The sequence below is a fragment of the Babylonia areolata genome, chromosome 7, assembly GCF_041734735.1.
Source record: "Babylonia areolata isolate BAREFJ2019XMU chromosome 7, ASM4173473v1, whole genome shotgun sequence".
Classification (NCBI taxonomy): Eukaryota; Metazoa; Mollusca; class Gastropoda; order Neogastropoda; family Buccinidae; genus Babylonia; species Babylonia areolata.
The window spans coordinates 39,122,657-39,141,254 of record NC_134882.1 but is presented as its reverse complement, the minus strand read 5'-3'; the positions used below and the strand labels follow the sequence as shown (position 1 = coordinate 39,141,254).

Sequence of the window (18,598 nt, the reverse complement as noted above, 5' to 3'; positions counted from 1 at the left end):
AACAGCAGTACAGAATTACCAACAAGATCTTTAAGCGATTTTTCCAAAAATCTAGGTAGAAAGGGCTTTAAGGCCTCACATTCAAAGAGTACATGTGTCTTTGAGAGTAATCCTCCACAGTAGCATGTGATTTTTTTGACTCTGTGTGTGTTTGTGCATGTGTGTGTGTTTGTGTGTGTGTGTGTGTGTGTGTGTGTGTGTGCAGTTCCTGACGGAGGAGCAGGCCAAGCAGCGCACGGGTGCCATCAGCCTGCAGCTCATGCTGGAAGATGTGTTCCGCATTGCCATCACCTCCGCTTTCCCCCAGCTGGACAACCCCCCTGTCCTCGTCACCCCCAGCGCCAAGATGGCCGACTACCAGTGCAACAGCGCCATGAGTCTTGCTCAGGTACACGACGCAAGATGCCATAATGCTTTGTTGTAAAGTCTGATTGAAGAGAGTTTATATGGTTGTTGATAAAAAGGCGATACGTAGGCAACTGATTTAAGAAAAAAGAAAAAAATCTTTCATCAAGATAGACGCAAGAATGCTTTATTTCTGTTTTGTTAGAACATACACACACATGGACACACAGACAACTGAAAAGAGGTGAAAGAAGGAAAAAAAGAAAAAGAAACAAACAGCCCCCCCCCCACACCACCCCCACCCCCACCCCCACAAAAAAAACCCCAACCAAAACCAAACAACAACAAAAAACCCCAACCAAACCAAAGCAAAACTGGAAAAAAAATCCAATGTAGGAGGACTTTGGTTTAATGTTCCGTCACACATGTCGGTGATTGAAGACATTTTGTTAGTGTATTAATATACACATTTGAGTATTATCATTTAGAAGAGGAGGGGGATGTGGATGAATGGTGAGTCGGGGGAAACTGGGCATATGAGTGTGAAATTTGAAAAAAAAAAAAAAAAAAACCCCAAAAAACAAAACAAAAAAACTAAATACAATTACAGAAAATTGCTTAAAGTACTTCATAAAAGAGAAGTCATTAATCTAACAAGAGAAACAACTGACAATGAATGGAAAAAGTCAAAAACATCAACGTTCTCAGTCACTTGTGAAGACACACTTTCGTGCTGGTAAGGCTTCATCAAACCACAACAACAACAAAAAAAAAGATGTACGCTTAATTGTCAGGTTACTAAAGCATATGCACTTGACATTAGAACAATATTTAGTCTGTAATGCATTAGACAATAGCCGAAAAGATAGACTCAGAATTGGTCTGCGAATTGGACCAAAGTCTGAGACAGCTAACTGACGAGGTTTTAGAGTTGGTACAAAATGAAAGCACCAAGAAAAGTCTCTTTCTAAAAGTTTTCTATTTCCTTTTCTTTTTCTTTTTCTTCTTATTATCCTCCAGTTTATAACATAAGTGAGGATTCTGACAAAATTAGTACAGCTATTTATGTGCATTGTGGTTTAAATTATGCACAGGTGTTTCTGTCTGTGAAATGTGAACATGTGCAGAACTTTACAAGCACACAGGAGGCATTATGGTGTTGGATGGTTTTTATGGAGAGAGAGAGAGAGAGAGAGAGAGAGAGAGAGAGAGTTTCTGTGAATAAGTACCTGTCACACTGATATATTCTCAAGAGAGAGATGACATCTTTCATATGTTTGAGGTGAATGCGGATGACAAGTAACAATGATGGTGACTAGAAAACTGTGTTTTGTTGCAGCAACTGGGCAGCAGCCAGGGCAAGAAGGTGAACCCCAGAGAGGTTGCTCAGGCCATAGTGGAGAAGCTCCCTAAGGCAGACTTCTATGAGAAGGTGAGTTTGTATGAAACAGTAAGTTCATAGAGTTATTTAAAAAAAAAAAAAAAAAAGGAAGACTTTCCATTAATCATGTCTTAGTTTTGATATAATTGTAGAACAAATTTTACTGAGTTTAAAATGATCTCGCTCTCTACGATCGGCTTCGGATCCCCGCTGTTTATGCATACCCAGATTCAAACACTCCACTGTTGGACGCTGTTCTTTCTCTGTCTCTGGACCTTGCATTTGGAATGAACTTCCTCTTTCACTTCGTCAGTTCTCCACACTCAGCTCTTTTAAGTCTGGCCCACCTCTTCACAAGATAGCCTCCCTCCCCTGTTATGCATGCATGTGAATGACTGGTGTGAAAACGCTTAGATTTGTCTCTGCACAAGATTCAGCGCTATATAAATACTATCATTATTATTATTAAGGTATTTCTTAAACATTTACATGTAAAGGCAGACAACTACTGAACACTGTATTTATTGAACATATTGATTGATTGTCACTGTGCGTGTGTGTGTGTCTGTGTGTGTGTGTGTGTGTGTCTGTGTGTGGTGCAGGTGGAGGTAGCAGGCCCTGGTTTCATAAACGTCTTCCTTAGCAAGCCGTTTGTGGCCCAAGAGATCCAGACCACCTTGACCTTGGGGGTACGTCCCCCCACCTTGCCACAGAAGAAGCGTGTGGTGATCGACTTCTCCTCTCCAAATATAGCCAAGGAAATGCATGTCGGTCACCTGAGGTAGGAACATTGCTAGTCCTTTTCATTTTTTTGTTTTTGTATTTTTCTTTTTTTTTTTGTTTTTGTTATTTTATTTTAATTTATATATATATATATATATATATATATTATTTATTTGTTTATTTATTTTTTCTCAAGGCCTGACTAAGCGCGTTGGTTACACTGCTGGTCAGGCATCACCTTGGCAGATGTGGTGTAGCGTATATGGATTTGACCGAACGCAGTGACGCCTCTTTGAGCTACTGATACTGATACTGATACTGTATTTTTCTTACATTTTCTTCCGGTGAAAATAAAGTCATGTTATCCACTCAAGTCATCTGAGATATGTGTTTGCTAGTCGTCTTCTTTTTAAAAAATTTTTTTCAATTAAAAAAAAAGAAAAAGAAAAAAAGTTAGATTCTTTCTATTATATGAAAACATTTGTTTTGTTATCTTGTCGTGGTATGACATACTGGTATCTGGGCTAAAACAGAATTTTTCATTGTGAGGTGGCATACAATGCATAATCAACTGCATGCTGATACAGATGAAACAATTTGAAAAATCATTCAGGGGCAACTGATGGTGAGATTGTGTTGTGATGCACAGTGAATCACATGGATAATATGAATGATCATTCAGGGATAGTTAATTGTGAGGTGGTGTGATGCGTAGTGAACCTTCCTCACTCCTTTTTTTTTAAGATAATTGAACGTATGGGGCAGTCAGAGTGCTCCATACTCTGCACTCCTCAGCTAGTTTGCCTGTGTCACCCCCATCATCTCTCAACAAGTCTTGGGTCTGTCTCCACTGTTTGTTGCCACCTCACCTTGGGCTGTGCCAACTTTTACTGCCCTGCATGTGGTTCAGTTTGTGGCTTGGCTTGCAGTTGTTGGTGCAGGGAGCCTAAATACATGTCCCAGCCAGCGGAAATGCCATATGTAGTAGATGACGGCTGACATTAGAGACAGATGAGATCTGTGACTTTTTGACTCACTTGTGTAAACAAAGTGAGTCTGTGTTTTAACCCGGTTTTCGGTTGTCTGTGTGTGTGTGTGTGTGTCTGTGTGTCCGTGGTAAACTTTAACATTGACATTTTCTCTGCAAATACTGTCTGTTGACACCAAATTAGGCATAAAAATAGGAAAAATTCATTTCTTTCCAGTCATCTTGTTTAAAACAATATTACACCTCTGGGATGGGCACAAAAAAAAAAAAAAAAAAAAATGAAGCCTAATTATATGCAAACTGCATTTACTGTTCAATATTTATATTTTTTTGTATTCTCTAAACTTGGCACTTTCATCTGATATTCTGACCCAACAACAAGAGCAGTCATCATTATCATTTTTTGTTCAAACAGGAACTTCTTTTGCTAAGCATGGAAGTTTTATTTATTTTGCAAACGTTTTGGTGCAGGTAGTAAAAAAGGGAAATTACTCTGTAATTAATGCTAGGGGACTTAATTTGCTTCAAACTGATCTTTCTCATCTTAAACATTACATTTTGAAATTATACTCAATACATTAAAAGCTTGTGTGTTTTACTTTCAGTCACAAGTGAGTCTTGAAGGCCTTGCCTCTCTTGTTTCATTTGAGATAAAAATCATGCTATTTGATGCCAAGGATCTTGCGTCTGCTTTTGGTGTGAAAGGCATCCAAATTTTTCTCCTGTGTGGTCGAAATTGCCAAGTTTTGCAGCTATAGAGGAGAGCGGATAGAACATTTGAGTTATAAAATCTCAGCTTGAGTTACAGGGAGAATTTCCTGCTGTGCTATAATTTGTCATTTCGTTAACAGCTGTTGCTGCCTTTTCAGTCTGGCATTTCAGTTTGTGCTCAGTCAGTGATGCTGCTGATAGAACTGATAGAACTGCTGTGGTAAGTGAAATTTTGTTTTTCCTCAACTTTCTCTGATCAATAAAAACATTAGAATTTGTATGTCTAAAATCACTTGGCTCAGTCAGGTGATATTTGATTGTGAGGTGTGGTGGCTGGTGCACACAGGTCAACGATCATCGGGGAGAGCGTGAGCCGGCTCCTGGAGTGGGTGGGTCACGATGTGCTGCGCATCAATCACCTAGGCGACTGGGGCACCCAGTTTGGCATGCTCATTGCACACCTGCAGGACAAGTTCCCCAACTTCCTCACCCAGACCCCACCCATCTCCGACCTCCAGGCCTTCTATAAGGTGAGTTGGGGTGGGTTGGAGGAGGTGGAAGTGGGGAGGGAGATAGTGGAGGTAGGGGGTGGGGGGTGTATGATATAGTGGGAGTATAGGTGGTAGAGTGAGGGAGATAGTGGAGGAAAAGGGGGGGTATGAGATAGTAGAGGGATGGGGGGTTGGAGGAAGGAGGAGGGAGATGGTGGAGGAAAGGGAGGTAGGGTATGAGATAGTGGGGGAATGGGGGTGTGTGGAGGAAGGGAGGAATTCTTTACCTTCTGAGTTTGTGTGGGTTTTGCAACTCCCTTCATGTTCACTTTGTATGTACAAGTGGGCTTTTAATGTGCATGACTGTTTTTAACCCCATGTCATGTAGGCAGCCATACTCTGCTTCTAGGGGTTTAGGGTGTGTGCATGCAGCGTGTGTTCTTGTTTCTATGACCCACCAAATGCTGGCTTGGATTACAGGATCTTGAGCATGTGTGTTTGATGTCCGACCTTTGTAAGCGCATGAATGGGGTTCAGGCACTTGCAGTCCTGCTGAAATGGTCACTGATTTTACTCTATCAAAAGTCAGGCAGATTTGCCAGTAATTTTGAACATGATGAATCATGTGTAGAAATGAAAAATATTGAAACACATGTGGCAGACTGTTGCTGCTTTGTCAGTCCTTTGGAAGAGGAAGAATAGGAGGAGGATATCAGTTACTTGTATGATCATATGTCATGTCTTTCACCTGAATAATTCAAGGTTACGCATGTGTGTGAATGTATGTTTATTTATTTTTTTTTATTAGCATTTAAAAAATAAAATAATTATTCATCCGTTCATTTTTATTTTATTTAATTTATTTATTAAAAAAAAAATTCTCAAGGCCTGACTAAGGATGTTGGGTTACACTGCTGGTCAGGCATTTGCTTAGCAGATGTGGTGTAGTGTATATGGATTTGTCTGAACGCAGGGACGCCGCCTTGAGCTACTGATAGTGATTCTGGTGTGAAAGCATTTTGATTTGTCTCTGCACAAAATTCAGTGCCTTTCTTCTTCTTCTTTTCCTCCTCTTCCTCCTCCCTCTTTCTTCATCTGTTTCTCCTTCTTTCTCTTGTTATTGTTATCATTTTTATTATCATCATCATCAGTATTATTATCAATATTGTTATACTTTAAGAAAAAAATTAGTATTGTTTTTTGTATTATTATTATTATTGTTGTCATTCTTGATATGTTTAAACTAAAGCAGATTGTTGTTGCTTGTCATCACTTTTCTTAAAAAAGAAAAGAAAAAAGTGTGCATTGAATTTGTGACATTTTGCTGGTTGTGATTTGCTGCAGGAGTCGAAGAGTCGTTTTGATGTAGACGAGGAGTTCAAGAAGAGAGCTTACCAGTGTGTAGTGCAACTCCAGGCTTATGAGCCCTCCCATTATAAGGCCTGGCAGATGATCTATAAGATCTCCATGAACGGTGAGTGGGTCCTTGTGTCAGTGTGTGTATGTGGGTGTCTCTTTCTTTCTTTCTTTCTTTAGTTTAACTCTCTCCATTCAAACGGCGAAAGAGACGACGTTAACAGCGTTTCACCCCAATTACCACCATCAAAATATTGCAAGTGGAAGGCTCTTATACTGAAGAGGTGAATGTTGACAAAGAATACCACAATTCTGACGACGGAAGCTAAAGGTTGGGTCATTCAGACACCCACTGGACATCCGAGGGGTCTGTGTAGAGGAGAAGAGAGGACTGGCCGTACTGAGTGAGTTAACATCTTTTCACTGGTAAGTGATATTAGATGGATGTGTGTGTGTGTGTGTGTGTGTGTGTGTTCACGGGTATGTGATTCATTGTGTTTACAAGTGGTGGGTGTGTATGTGAGTGTTTGTTAGAATATATGTGTGTGCTGGCGTACATGCGCCATGTGGTTACTTTATACGTATTGCATTAACTTGTCAAATCTGAATCCAGTCTCGTTTGCCATCCTCTTGCTTTGCATGTTTGAAAAGATTTTTTGGTCGTCTTGAGTTCAGTTCATTCTTCTAATTTCTCTATTGATCCCCATGATCTCTTTTATCGCACCCTAAGGGGCGAATCATGATCATGTTCACTTCAAAGGAATCACATGCGCTTTCGGTTTTTAAATTAGTGCGTTGGTGATCATCAACGATATTAAATTTAATATTTGGAAGACTGAAGCATTTAAGTGTTACAGTTTAGTGATGATTGTGTGCATATGATTTTGGTCAAGTGTGTTGTCAGGTTTTGATTTTGTTGTCTAGTGTGAGAGGTGACACAAAGTGGAAGCCAGAATTTAGTTTCCAGACACAGACAGGGCATGTACAGTGGATAAAAAGCAGAGATGGGTCAGGTCTGAGTGAAAAAAAACAGTTGCTCCTTTAGGCTGTAATTTACCGTGGTTTTTTTTTGTGTGTGTATGTATGTGTGTGTGTGTGTATGTGTGTGTGTGTGTGTGTGTGTGTGTGTGTGTGTGTGTGAGCACTGGAGTGTTGTTAATTTTTATCAGGACAGGAATGTGACCTCTGTCGACGTCTTCACCTGTGGGTCACGGAAAGTATGTTGTATTAACTTAGAGAAGCTGCCTTGGCGAAGAGGTTAACATCCAAGACTGATGACTGGGAGGGAATGGGTTTGATCCCTGTTGGAAATGGGATTTTTTGGCCTGTAGCCGGCTCCTAACCACAGTTGAGTGTACTGTGTGCTCAAATGGGAAGATTGGGACCACAGAGAGGAGGGTCATCGACTTCACAGAATGCGTCTTTGGGATTGTTGCTTGAATTTCTGAACCAATCCTGCTGGTGTGTATATATATCTCTGTCGGCATGGTGGATGCCAGGATATGTTATGAGAGTCCAACCTTGTCCAATCCAATCCAATCATTCCCTCGACCGTTGGGGGGACATGAGAAGATGTCATAGCTCGCCATGCCGTTCTGTTGGCAGCTGTCGTGAGGAGATCTGGCATCGTCATTTTGGTCCATTCCATGACTTTGTCAGACCAGCACTTTCTCTGCCGCCCCAGTCTGCGCCCTCCCTCTACAGTCCCTTGCAGGATGGTCTCCTCAAGTTCCACACAAATTTCCTGCTCTACATGTCACTGGTGGTCTCCATCCTCTTATATGGATGTGAGACATGGACACTGATGGCAGAAACAGAAAGAAGAATCCAAGCATTCGAAACCAAGTGCTTGAGGAGACTACTACACATCTCTACAAGGAGCACAAGACCAACCTTGTCATGTTGTCCCAAACCTACATGGGCACCCACAGCAGCATCTTCATCACCCCCATCATCATTCATCTGAATATAGAAAACAAAAATATCCAGATTTCTTTTGGGGGGGTGGGGGTGGAGGAAGGGGGGGGGGGGGACAAAACAATGAATAAACCCCAAACAATTTAACAAAATAAATGTAATTTTAGGGGGAAAAGTTTTTTTCTTGTTATAGAACTTTCCATGGCACAATATCCCTGTTTGTTTTGACAGAGTTCAACAAGGTGTACGACCGCCTGCAGGTGACTCTGACAGACCGAGGGGAGTCCTTCTACCAGGAGAGGATGAAGGTGCTCATGAAGGACCTTACGGCCAAAGGTATTATTGTTATTATCAATATTATTGATGCTTATATAGTACCTGTCTTTGGTCAGAGACATGCTTTAACTCTCTCCATACGAACGGCGAAAGAGACGACGTTAACAGCGTTTCATCCCAATTACCATCATCAAAATATTGCAGGCGGAACGCTCTTATACTGAAAAGGTGAATGTTGACAAAGAATACCATAGTTCTGACGACGGAAGCCAAAGGTTGGGTCATTCAGACACCCACTGGACATCCGAGGGGTCTGTGTAGAGGAGAAGAGAGGACTGGCCGTACTGAGTGAGTTAAGCGCTTTACAGAGTCTTTTGCACTCGTTAAAATGACTGGCATCCAGTTCACTACTCAAGGTCTCTTGCTGGGGAGAAAATTCTACTGAGGGTGGGATTTGATTTTGCATCCTCAGATTTCTTTCACTTCCTTAGTGGATGTGTTACCACTGGGCCATAGGGAAAGCACTGGTGGTGGTGGCACTGGTAAAGCACCAGGGAAGTGCTGAATGTACACACCTTCCAGCTGCTGTGGTTTGAGTGTAGCATGCTCCGCTGAGCTTCATAATGCTTTGCTGCTCTGTCTACAATGAAAATGTGACGTGGAGTGGAGAAAATCGAGACATTGAGTTAGATGTCATTGCTGTATTCTGATATATATTGGTGTTGTGAGTTGACATCTGTTATAGTTCCTTAGTTATCGTCTTCGTAGTATATATCTTTTAGCCTCTTTCTGTCTTTCCAATCCAATCATGTTTTCCAAGCAAGGGCTAGTAATTACATATTACAGATTTATATTCCATTCTTCCATCGTTGAGAAGGTCTCAGTGGAAATCATTCTAATTATGAAATAAAGATTAGGTAAAATCTAGTGCAAGCAAAACAATATTCTTTTCTCCCTGTCACAGTAGCAGTGATATTATAAACACTTTGACAAAAAGGAATTTTACTGCCAAGTTTAGAAACAGCATTGAGGTTTTTTCTAAAGACCAAAAAGCAAAACGACCATCAAATGCACATACAAATACAGTTATCCGAATTACTCCATCCACACTATAACAATGAATTGAAATAAACACCAGAAATATTTTAAGTATTTTTTTCTACTCTCACCTGAGCACTAGGGTCACAGAGCCAAACTCTCTGCAGCTGTAAGCCGAACGGCTGCACAGGTACGACGACAAACAAGTTGTGCCAGAGAGCACGAATCTACCTGAGCTGTCAAATAAGAAAAATAAATGTTCACTCGAGCGCCCCATGCGCCTCGTGCAACCACACATATATCAAAATTGCCTCTCTCAACAAAGCATTACGCCACACAAAAAAAAGGAAAAAGGTCTACTTCGATGTGATGACTTTCATCACACACACACACACACACACTCGCATGCATGCATGTACGCGTGCGCACGCACACAGAGCACTCCCCCACCCCATCCCCACACACGGACACACAAACACTCCCAGACACACACACAGACTCATACCCAACCAGCTCCCCTCTCCCACCAGACACCCCCACACACATATGTATACACTTACTCCCATCCACCCATCCACCCACCCACACAGCAACATTCATATACACATGTACACAGACACACACACAGACACACAGACAGACTCATACCCAACCAACTTCCCTCTCCCACCAGACACCCCCACACACATATGTATACACTTACTCCCATCCACCCATCACCCACCCACACAGCAACACTCATATACACATGTACACAGACACACACACAGACACACACACACACACACACACACACAAACACACACACATATGCCCCGACTCTCATTCACACACTCCCTCCAGGCGCGGTGGAGAAGGACGAGGAGGGGCGGTGGGTGATGTTCGTTCCTGGCTTCAACGTCCCCCTCATGATGACCAAGTCTGACGGGGGTTTCACCTACGACACCTCCGACATGGCCTGTATTCGACAGCGTCTGGAGGAGGAGAAGGCTGACTGGATCCTTTATGTCGTCGACTCTGGACAGGTGAATTCTTGTAGTGATGATGATGGTGATAACGATGATATCAATAATTATGATAATTTTCACCTACGACACCTCCGACATGGCCTGTATTCGACAGCGTCTGGAGGAGGAGAAGGCTGACTGGATCCTTTATGTCGTCGACTCTGGACAGGTGAATTCTTGTAGTGATGATGATGGTGATAACGATGATATCAATAATTAGGATAATTTTCACCCACGACACCTCCGACATGGCCTGTATTCGACAGCGTCTGGAGGAGGAGAAGGCTGACTGGATCCTTTATGTCGTCGACTCTGGACAGGTGAATTCTTGTAGTGATGATGATGGTGATAACGATGATATCAATAATTAGGATAATTTTCACCCACGACACCTCCGACATGGCCTGTATTCGACAGCGTCTGGAGGAGGAGAAGGCTGACTGGATCCTTTATGTCGTCGACTCTGGACAGGTGAATTCTTGTAGTGATGATGATGGTGATAACGATGATATCAATAATTAGGATAATTTTCACCCACGACACCTCCGACATGGCCTGTATTCGACAGCGTCTGGAGGAGGAGAAGGCTGACTGGATCCTTTATGTCGTCGACTCTGGACAGGTGAATACTTGTAGTGATAATGATGGTGATAATGATAATATCAATAATTAGGATAATTTTCACCCACGACACCTCCGACATGGCCTGTATTCGACAGCGTCTGGAGGAGGAGAAGGCTGACTGGATCCTTTATGTTGTCGACTCTGCACAGGTGAATACTTGTAGTGATAATGATGGTGATAATGATAATATCAATAATTAGGATAATTTTCACCCACGACACCTCCGACATGGCCTGTATTTGACAGCGTCTGGAGGAGGAGAAGGCTGACTGGATCCTTTATGTCGTCGACTCTGGACAGGTGAATACTTGTAGTGATAATGATGGTGATAATGATAATATCAATAATTAGGATAATTTTCACCCACGACACCTCCGACATGGCCTGTATTCGACAGCGTCTGGAGGAGGAGAAGGTTGACTGGATCCTTTATGTCGTCGACTCTGGACAGGTGAATACTTGTAGTGATAATGATGGTGATAATGATAATATCAATAATTAGGATAATTTTCACCCTCGACACCTCCGACATGGCCTGTATTCGACAGCGTCTGGAGGAGGAGTAGGCTGACTGGATCCTTTATGTCGTCGACTCTGGACAGGTGAATACTTGTAGTGATAATGATGGTGATAATGATAATATCAATAATTAGGATAATTTTCACCCATGACACCTCCGACATGGCCTGTATTCGACAGCGTCTGGAGGAGGAGTAGGCTGACTGGATCCTTTATGTCGTCGACTCTGGACAGGTGAATTCTTGTAGTGATGATGATGGTGATAATGATAATATCAATAATTAGGATAATTTTCACCTACGACACCTCCGACATGGCCTGTATTCGACAGCGTCTGGAGGAGGAGAAGGCTGACTGGATCCTTTATGTCGTCGACTCTGGACAGGTGAATACTTGTAGTGATAATGATGGTGATAATGATAATATCAATAATTAGGATAATTTTCACCCACGACACCTCCGACATGGCCTGTATTCGACAGCGTCTGGAGGAGGAGAAGGTTGACTGGATCCTTTATGTCGTCGACTCTGGACAGGTGAATACTTGTAGTGATAATGATGGTGATAATGATAATATCAATAATTATGATAATTTTCACCCACGACACCTCCGACATGGCCTGTATTCGACAGCGTCTGGAGGAGGAGTAGGCTGACTGGATCCTTTATGTCGTCGACTCTGGACAGGTGAATACTTGTAGTTATAATGATGGTGATAATGATGATATCAGTAATTATGATAATTTTCACCTACGACACCTCCGACATGGCCTGTATTCAACAGCGTCTGGAGGAGGAGAAGGCTGACTGGATCCTTTATGTCGTCGACTCTGGACAGGTGAATTCTTGTAGTGATGATGATGGTGATAACGATAATATCAATAATTAGGATAATTTTCACCCACGACACCTCCGACATGGCCTGTATTCGACAGCGTCTGGAGGAGGAGAAGGCTGACTGGATCCTTTTTGTCGTCGACTCTGGACAGGTGATTAGTAGTAGTAGTGATAACAATGATGATGATAATGATAACAATGATAATGATAATTTTCACCTGTGACATGGCCTGTATACATGGCAGCGTCTGGAGGAGAAGACTGATTGGATCCTATACGTCGTCATCTCCGGACAGGTGATTAGTAGTGGTGATAACAATAATGATAGCAACAATAACGATAATTTTCACCTAGGACACCTCTGACATGGCCTGTGTTCGACAACGTCAGATGGAGGAGAATGCTGACTGGATCCTTTATGTTGTCGACTCCGGACAAGTGATAAGTAGTGGTGATAACGATACAATAGCAATAATAATGATAATTTTCACTAAGGAAAACTCTGACATGGCCTGTATTCGACAACGTTTGATGGAGGAGAATGCTGACTCAATCCTTTATGTTGTCGACTTCGGACTGGTGATTAGCAGTTGTGATAATAATGACAATAGCAGTAGTAATGACAGTTTTCACCCATGACGCCTCTGATTTTGCCTGTATACAGCAATATCTGGAGGAGGAGAGTGTCATTGATCCTGGACAGGTGAATAGCAGCAGTGGTAATGATAATGAATATAATGATAAATTTTCACCTGCAACACCTCGGACAAAAGTCTGAAAATGACATTGTTTGGAAGAGGTGAAGGCTAACTGGATTCACTGTGTCGTTGACTCCAGACAGGTGATTAGCACTTGTGATGATAATAATACTGATAACAATAACAATGATAATGATGATTTTTCAGCAGAACTGAATGAGTGCTCCCCCAGAACAGGAGAGAAACTTTCGATGATATTATTATTGTTATTGATGATATTATTTCTTATTGTTGTTGCTGATATTGCCCAAGGAGAAAACTGAGGCAGGAAAAGTTCACTCATTCTGGATTACTGATGGTTCATAATGGATTCAGTTACCATTAGATGTAGCCTGTTTCATTTTTCTGCCTGGTAAATCATTCTCTGTTTTGCATTTATTGTATACTTGATTGAGAAAAAAAAACAACCCCAACTGTCTGAGCTGGCTGATTCCTATTCTGTTTATATCTGTTGGTAAAATCTTGATGTTTAACAGTACAGCAATACAGTGTTGTAGAATAACCATTTGATGTATTTTTATCTTATTATATGAATTAATAATGATAGTATTAATAAATAGTACTTACTTCGTGCAAAATTACCATGTATTGGGCTCCAAGTGCCTCAAATGAAACAGTACAATATGTTAGTATATATAGTGACATAAATAGCACATAAAGACATGATAAACAAGAGAGGCAAGGCCTTCAAGACTCACTTGTGATACACTTAAAAAAAAAAAACCAAGCTTTTTATGTATTGAGTATAATTTCAAAATGTAATGTTTCAGATGAGAAAGATCAGTTTAAAGCAAATTAAGTCCCCTAGCATTAATCACAGAGTAATTTCCCTTTTTTGACTCACTTGTGTAAACAAAGTGAGTCTATGTTTTTACTATCTGCACCAAAACGTTTGCAAAATAAATAAAACTTCCATGCTTAGCAAAAGAAGTTCCTGTTTGAAAAAAAAATGATAATGATGACTGCTCTTGTTGTTGGGTCAGAATATTAGATCAAAGTGCCAAGTTCAGAGAATACAAAAAATATAAATGTAACAGTAAATGCAGTTTGCATATATTTAGGCTTCATTTTTTATTTTTTTGTGCCCATCGCAGAGGTGCAATATTGTTTTAAACAAGATGACTGGAAAGAACTGAATTTTTCCTATTTTTATGCCTAATTTGGTGTCAACTGACAAAGTATTTGCAGAGAAAATGTCAGTATTAAAGTTTACCACGGACCCACACACACATGCACACACAGACAACCGAACACCGGGTTAAAACATAGACTCACTTTGTTTACACAAGTGAGTCAAAAAGGAAACAATCAAACAAAAAACTTACACGAAGACAAAAATATGGGTTAAAAATATGAATCATTTCATTAGAAAAGCACAAAGTTCGCCTCACACATAAATAGCACATAAAGACATGGTAAAAAAGGAAACAAACAAACAAAAAACCTACACCAAGACAAAAGTACGGGTTAAAAATATGAATCATTACATTAGAAAAGTACAAAGTACGCCTTACACACGCAGGCACACGTGGAGAACATACTCACGCATGCATGCATGCATGTGCTTGTACACACACACTCTTTTAACATAACTCTAAGGGGTTCCAGACCATCTTCAGAGGGTCACTCTAATGCTGCACACTCTAATCAAATCTTCATTGCTACAAATGTACAGAGGCTGGCACACCTTCCAAGTCCTAGGTTTCTGGGCAAAGTAGTGGCCAAGGGAAACAACTCTTCTTTAGAGCCGATGGTCCCCAGTTTTGAAGACTGATGTCCGTTTTTCACTCTTTTCATGTGTTTGGTTCTAGAAATTTTTTTATTGATGTCCCAGGGATCTGCTTGATGAACATGATGTGTGCACGTGCCATTTTTAAAGCATCAAAGACCCATATTGAAATCAGTAAACAACTCCTTGTCTTTTCTTTAATGTTTTAGTCAAGTTAATTTTTTTAAATTTCTATTATTTTTGCTATTTTCAAAGGGACACATGTTCATATGTCTTGAACGGCCAAGATGTGCTTGTGCGTGCGTGTGTGTCTACATCTTGTATGGAGTGGGTGTGGCTTAGTGGGTTGCAGCTGGAGCGGTGAGGATTTGTGCGTGCGGGTTATTTGTGTGTTTTTAGTATGCATACATCATTGTATTTGTCATTGAAAATGCCCAGGGCTTTTGTATCTTTGGGCGTACTAGATGTCCTTTTATCATTATTTATTATTATTGGAAACCTTCACACACACACACACATATGCACACACACACACACACACACACACCCACTGTAACACACACTCACACGCACACACACACTCACACACACAAACACACACACACACGCACACACACACACACAAACACACACACACACACACACACACACACACACACACATTCAGAGAACCTTCTCTTTTGAAGCGGTCTGTGCACACTTTGGGTACCTTTGTTCACCCAGGGTACCCACCTGACCACAGTGTTCGAGGCGGCCCGGCAGCTTGGGTGGATGGACCGGTCCAAGCATCGGGTGGAGCACGTGGGCTTCGGGGTGGTTCTGGGAGAGGACAAGTGAGTGATGGGGAGAGGGGTGTTCTGCTGTCTGTCTGTAGAGGTGTGGATGTGGGTGTGCGTGTGTGTGCGGGGAAGGATGTATGTGTGGTGTGTGTGTGTGGTGTGGTGGAGGGGGGACTGGGGAGGGGGCGGGGGGGGGGGGGGGGGCGGGAGTACGTTTGCTGTTTGTGTGGGTATGTGTGATGTGTTTTGTGGTACGTGTGTTTGTGTAGGTATGCGTATGTGTGTGTTGTGTGTAGAATGTGTCATTCAGTGTGATGTGTGTTGTCATGTTTACTTTCATTAAAAAGTTTTTTTCATCAATATTTATTCTTAATCTGTCTCGCTTGCTGCTTGCATATATATATATATATATATATATATATATATATATATCTCCTTCTGTTGCTGTCTCTGATGTGTGGTGTTGTTTTGTTTCTTTTTCATTATATAATCACTTTGTTGGTCGGTCTGTCAGCTTGTCTTTTTCTTCTCTTTGAAGCTTTTTTTTTTTTGGTCCTTAAACAGAAGAGGCAATCAGCAATTGAAAGGAGTCTCCTCCCTAATTTTTTTAACTTCTGCATTTCCATGGCTGCAGTTCCCACATTCACTCAAGAAAGTTTATATATTTATAATTACCTTTAACCCACCATGTAGGCAGCTGTATTTATTTTTTTGGGGTGTGCATGCTGGGTGTGTTGTTTCCATAATTCACTGACCGTTGACATGGAATACAGAATAATTTAATGTGAGCAGGTGTGCGCATCTGTTATTTGTGTGTGTGTGTGTGTGTGTGTGTGTGTGAAAGACTCACAGAGAGAGACTATGTGTGTGTGACTGTGTTTGTGTGTGTGTGTGTTAGAGAGAGTGTGTGACTGTGTGTGTGTGTGTTTGTGTGTGAGAGATAGAGAGACTATGTGTGTGACTCTGTGTGTGTGTGTGTGTGTGTGTGTGTGTGAGAGAGAGAGACTATGTGTGTGACTGTGTGTGTGTATGTGTGTGTGTATGTGTGTTTCAGTGCTGATATTTTTTGAAAGCGACAGTGTCACCCATACTTTGTTTTCTGTCTCCTTGGTCAGTTTCTATCACTCCCCCCCCTCCCCCCTCATTGAGTGGTATGGAGAAACATATCATCATCTGCTTTATTTGAGTTAACTAACAATATGAGTTTACTTGAAAGGGCTAGGTTTTCACATTTTATGCACTGTCGAAGAAGAAGAAGAGCTAAGTAAGATATTTCAATGAACATCTAAACTGATAGGAGTTTTTAAAAGGCAGCTGTCAGTCAGCTCTACCCAGGTATACAGCCTTTTCTGCAGATGACCCTGTGTGTGTAAAGTGTTTAGAGTTTGGTCTCTGGCCAAAGATAGCTAGCTGCTCTGTATATGTCATCTCATCCAAATGAGTAGTTGCTCAGTTCAGTTTTCCATTCAGACTTGAGAGAAATGGAGAGACAGGGGTACATGAGTCCAGACCCTCCTGGATGACTGTTTTTGCCAGTAAAGCATCTCAGCCATCCTTCCACCTTCCTCAGGGTGTAAAATCAACACACTTGGCCAAGGTTTGATTACAAAGGTGGAGCAGACTTTTGTCCCTATGGTATTATTATTATTTTATCATCTTGTTGTTGTTTTTTTGTTGTTGTTGATTGTTTTAAGTGTGGAAAGAGGGGGTATGTGCTGGTCATGTCGAATGGAACTTTCCCTGCCCTCAAAAGGGGAGACAGGCGTGGGTTTGAAGAGGGCATGTTGTGAGAAGTGGAAGGGTGATAGGGGCATGGAGGGGCATGGGGGGGGGTGAGCAGAACATGGAACATGGCGGTTTTTAGCCAGGGGTTAGGTGAACAGTGCTGAGCTTAAGAGCTGAGGGAGAAAGTTCAACAACACAGTGGTGATTGGGTCAGACAGTGCTGAGGCCAGTATTATAGTACAGCACAGTGTAGTACAGGGCAGGGCAGGCCAGGGCAGTAAGTGCAGTGCAGTACTGTGCAGTACAGTACAGAACAGAACAGAACAGAACAGTACAGTACAGGGCAAGGCAGTACAGGACAGGACAGGGCAGGACAGGACCGGGCAGGACAGGGCAGGGCAGGGCAGGGCAGGACAGGACTGGGCAGGACAGGGCAGGGCAGGACAGGGCAGGGCAGGGCAGGGCAGGACAGGACTGGGCAGGGCAGGACAGGACTGGGCAGGACAGGGCAGGGCAGGGCAGGGCAGGACAGGACCGGGCAGGGCAGGGCAGGACAGGACTGGGCAGGGCAGGGCAGGACAGGACCAGGCAGGACTGGGCAGGGCAGGACAGGACCGGACCATACAGGACAGGACAGGGCAGGACAGGACAGGACCGGACCGTACAGGGCAGGACAGGGCAGGGCAGGACAGGACAGGACAGGACAGGGCAGGGCAGGACAGGACAGGACAGGGCAGGACAGGACAGGACTGTACAGGGCAGGATAGGGCAGGGCAGGGCAGGACAGGACAGGACAGGGCAGGACAGGACAGGACCGGGCAGGGCAGGGCAGGACAGGACAGGACTGTACAGGGCAGGATAGGGCAGGGCAGGGCAGGACAGGACAGGACCGTACAGGGCAGGACAGGACCTGGCAGGGCAGGGCAGGACAGGACAGGACAAGGCAGGACAGGACCGGGCAGGGCAGGGCAGGACAGGACCGTACAGGGCAGGGCAGGACAGTACAGGACAGTACAGCGCAGGACAGTGCAGGACAGTACAGCACAGTACAGTACAGTAGAACACAGTACAGCACAGTACAGTACAATAGAACACAGTACAGCACAGTACCGTACAGTTCACGACAGTACAGTACAGTACACTACACTACACTACACTACAATACTACAGTCCAATATAGTACAAGACAGGATTTTTTTTTGCCTAGGGCGTGTTCATTGCCTGCTGGCATTTGCTGGTTTTGTGTGCCAGATATCATATAATTATAATCTTGTGTATTTTGTTTATTTATCATTTTATGTTTACTTTCAGTTTCCTTTTCTTGTAATCCTCTGGCAAAAATTGATGGAATGGTCAGCATCAGAGGCATTTAGATTTATTTGATGTACTGTATG

The 18,598-nt window shown here is 42.5% G+C and overlaps 1 protein-coding gene across 1 annotated transcript in view; it reads left to right on the top strand.

Moving 5' to 3' along the window:
• Window positions 1-18,598, top strand: part of LOC143284024 (arginine--tRNA ligase, cytoplasmic-like) — a 182,699-nt gene that overhangs the window by 2,216 nt on the left and 161,885 nt on the right. The window contains exons 3-10 of the mRNA XM_076590573.1: window positions 206-388; window positions 1,685-1,777; window positions 2,329-2,507; window positions 4,495-4,678; window positions 5,984-6,113; window positions 8,144-8,248; window positions 10,070-10,251; window positions 15,424-15,533. Coding sequence (XP_076446688.1) covers window positions 206-388; window positions 1,685-1,777; window positions 2,329-2,507; window positions 4,495-4,678; window positions 5,984-6,113; window positions 8,144-8,248; window positions 10,070-10,251; window positions 15,424-15,533 — 1,166 coding nt within the window. The remainder of the gene's footprint in view (window positions 1-205; window positions 389-1,684; window positions 1,778-2,328; window positions 2,508-4,494; window positions 4,679-5,983; window positions 6,114-8,143; window positions 8,249-10,069; window positions 10,252-15,423; window positions 15,534-18,598) is intronic.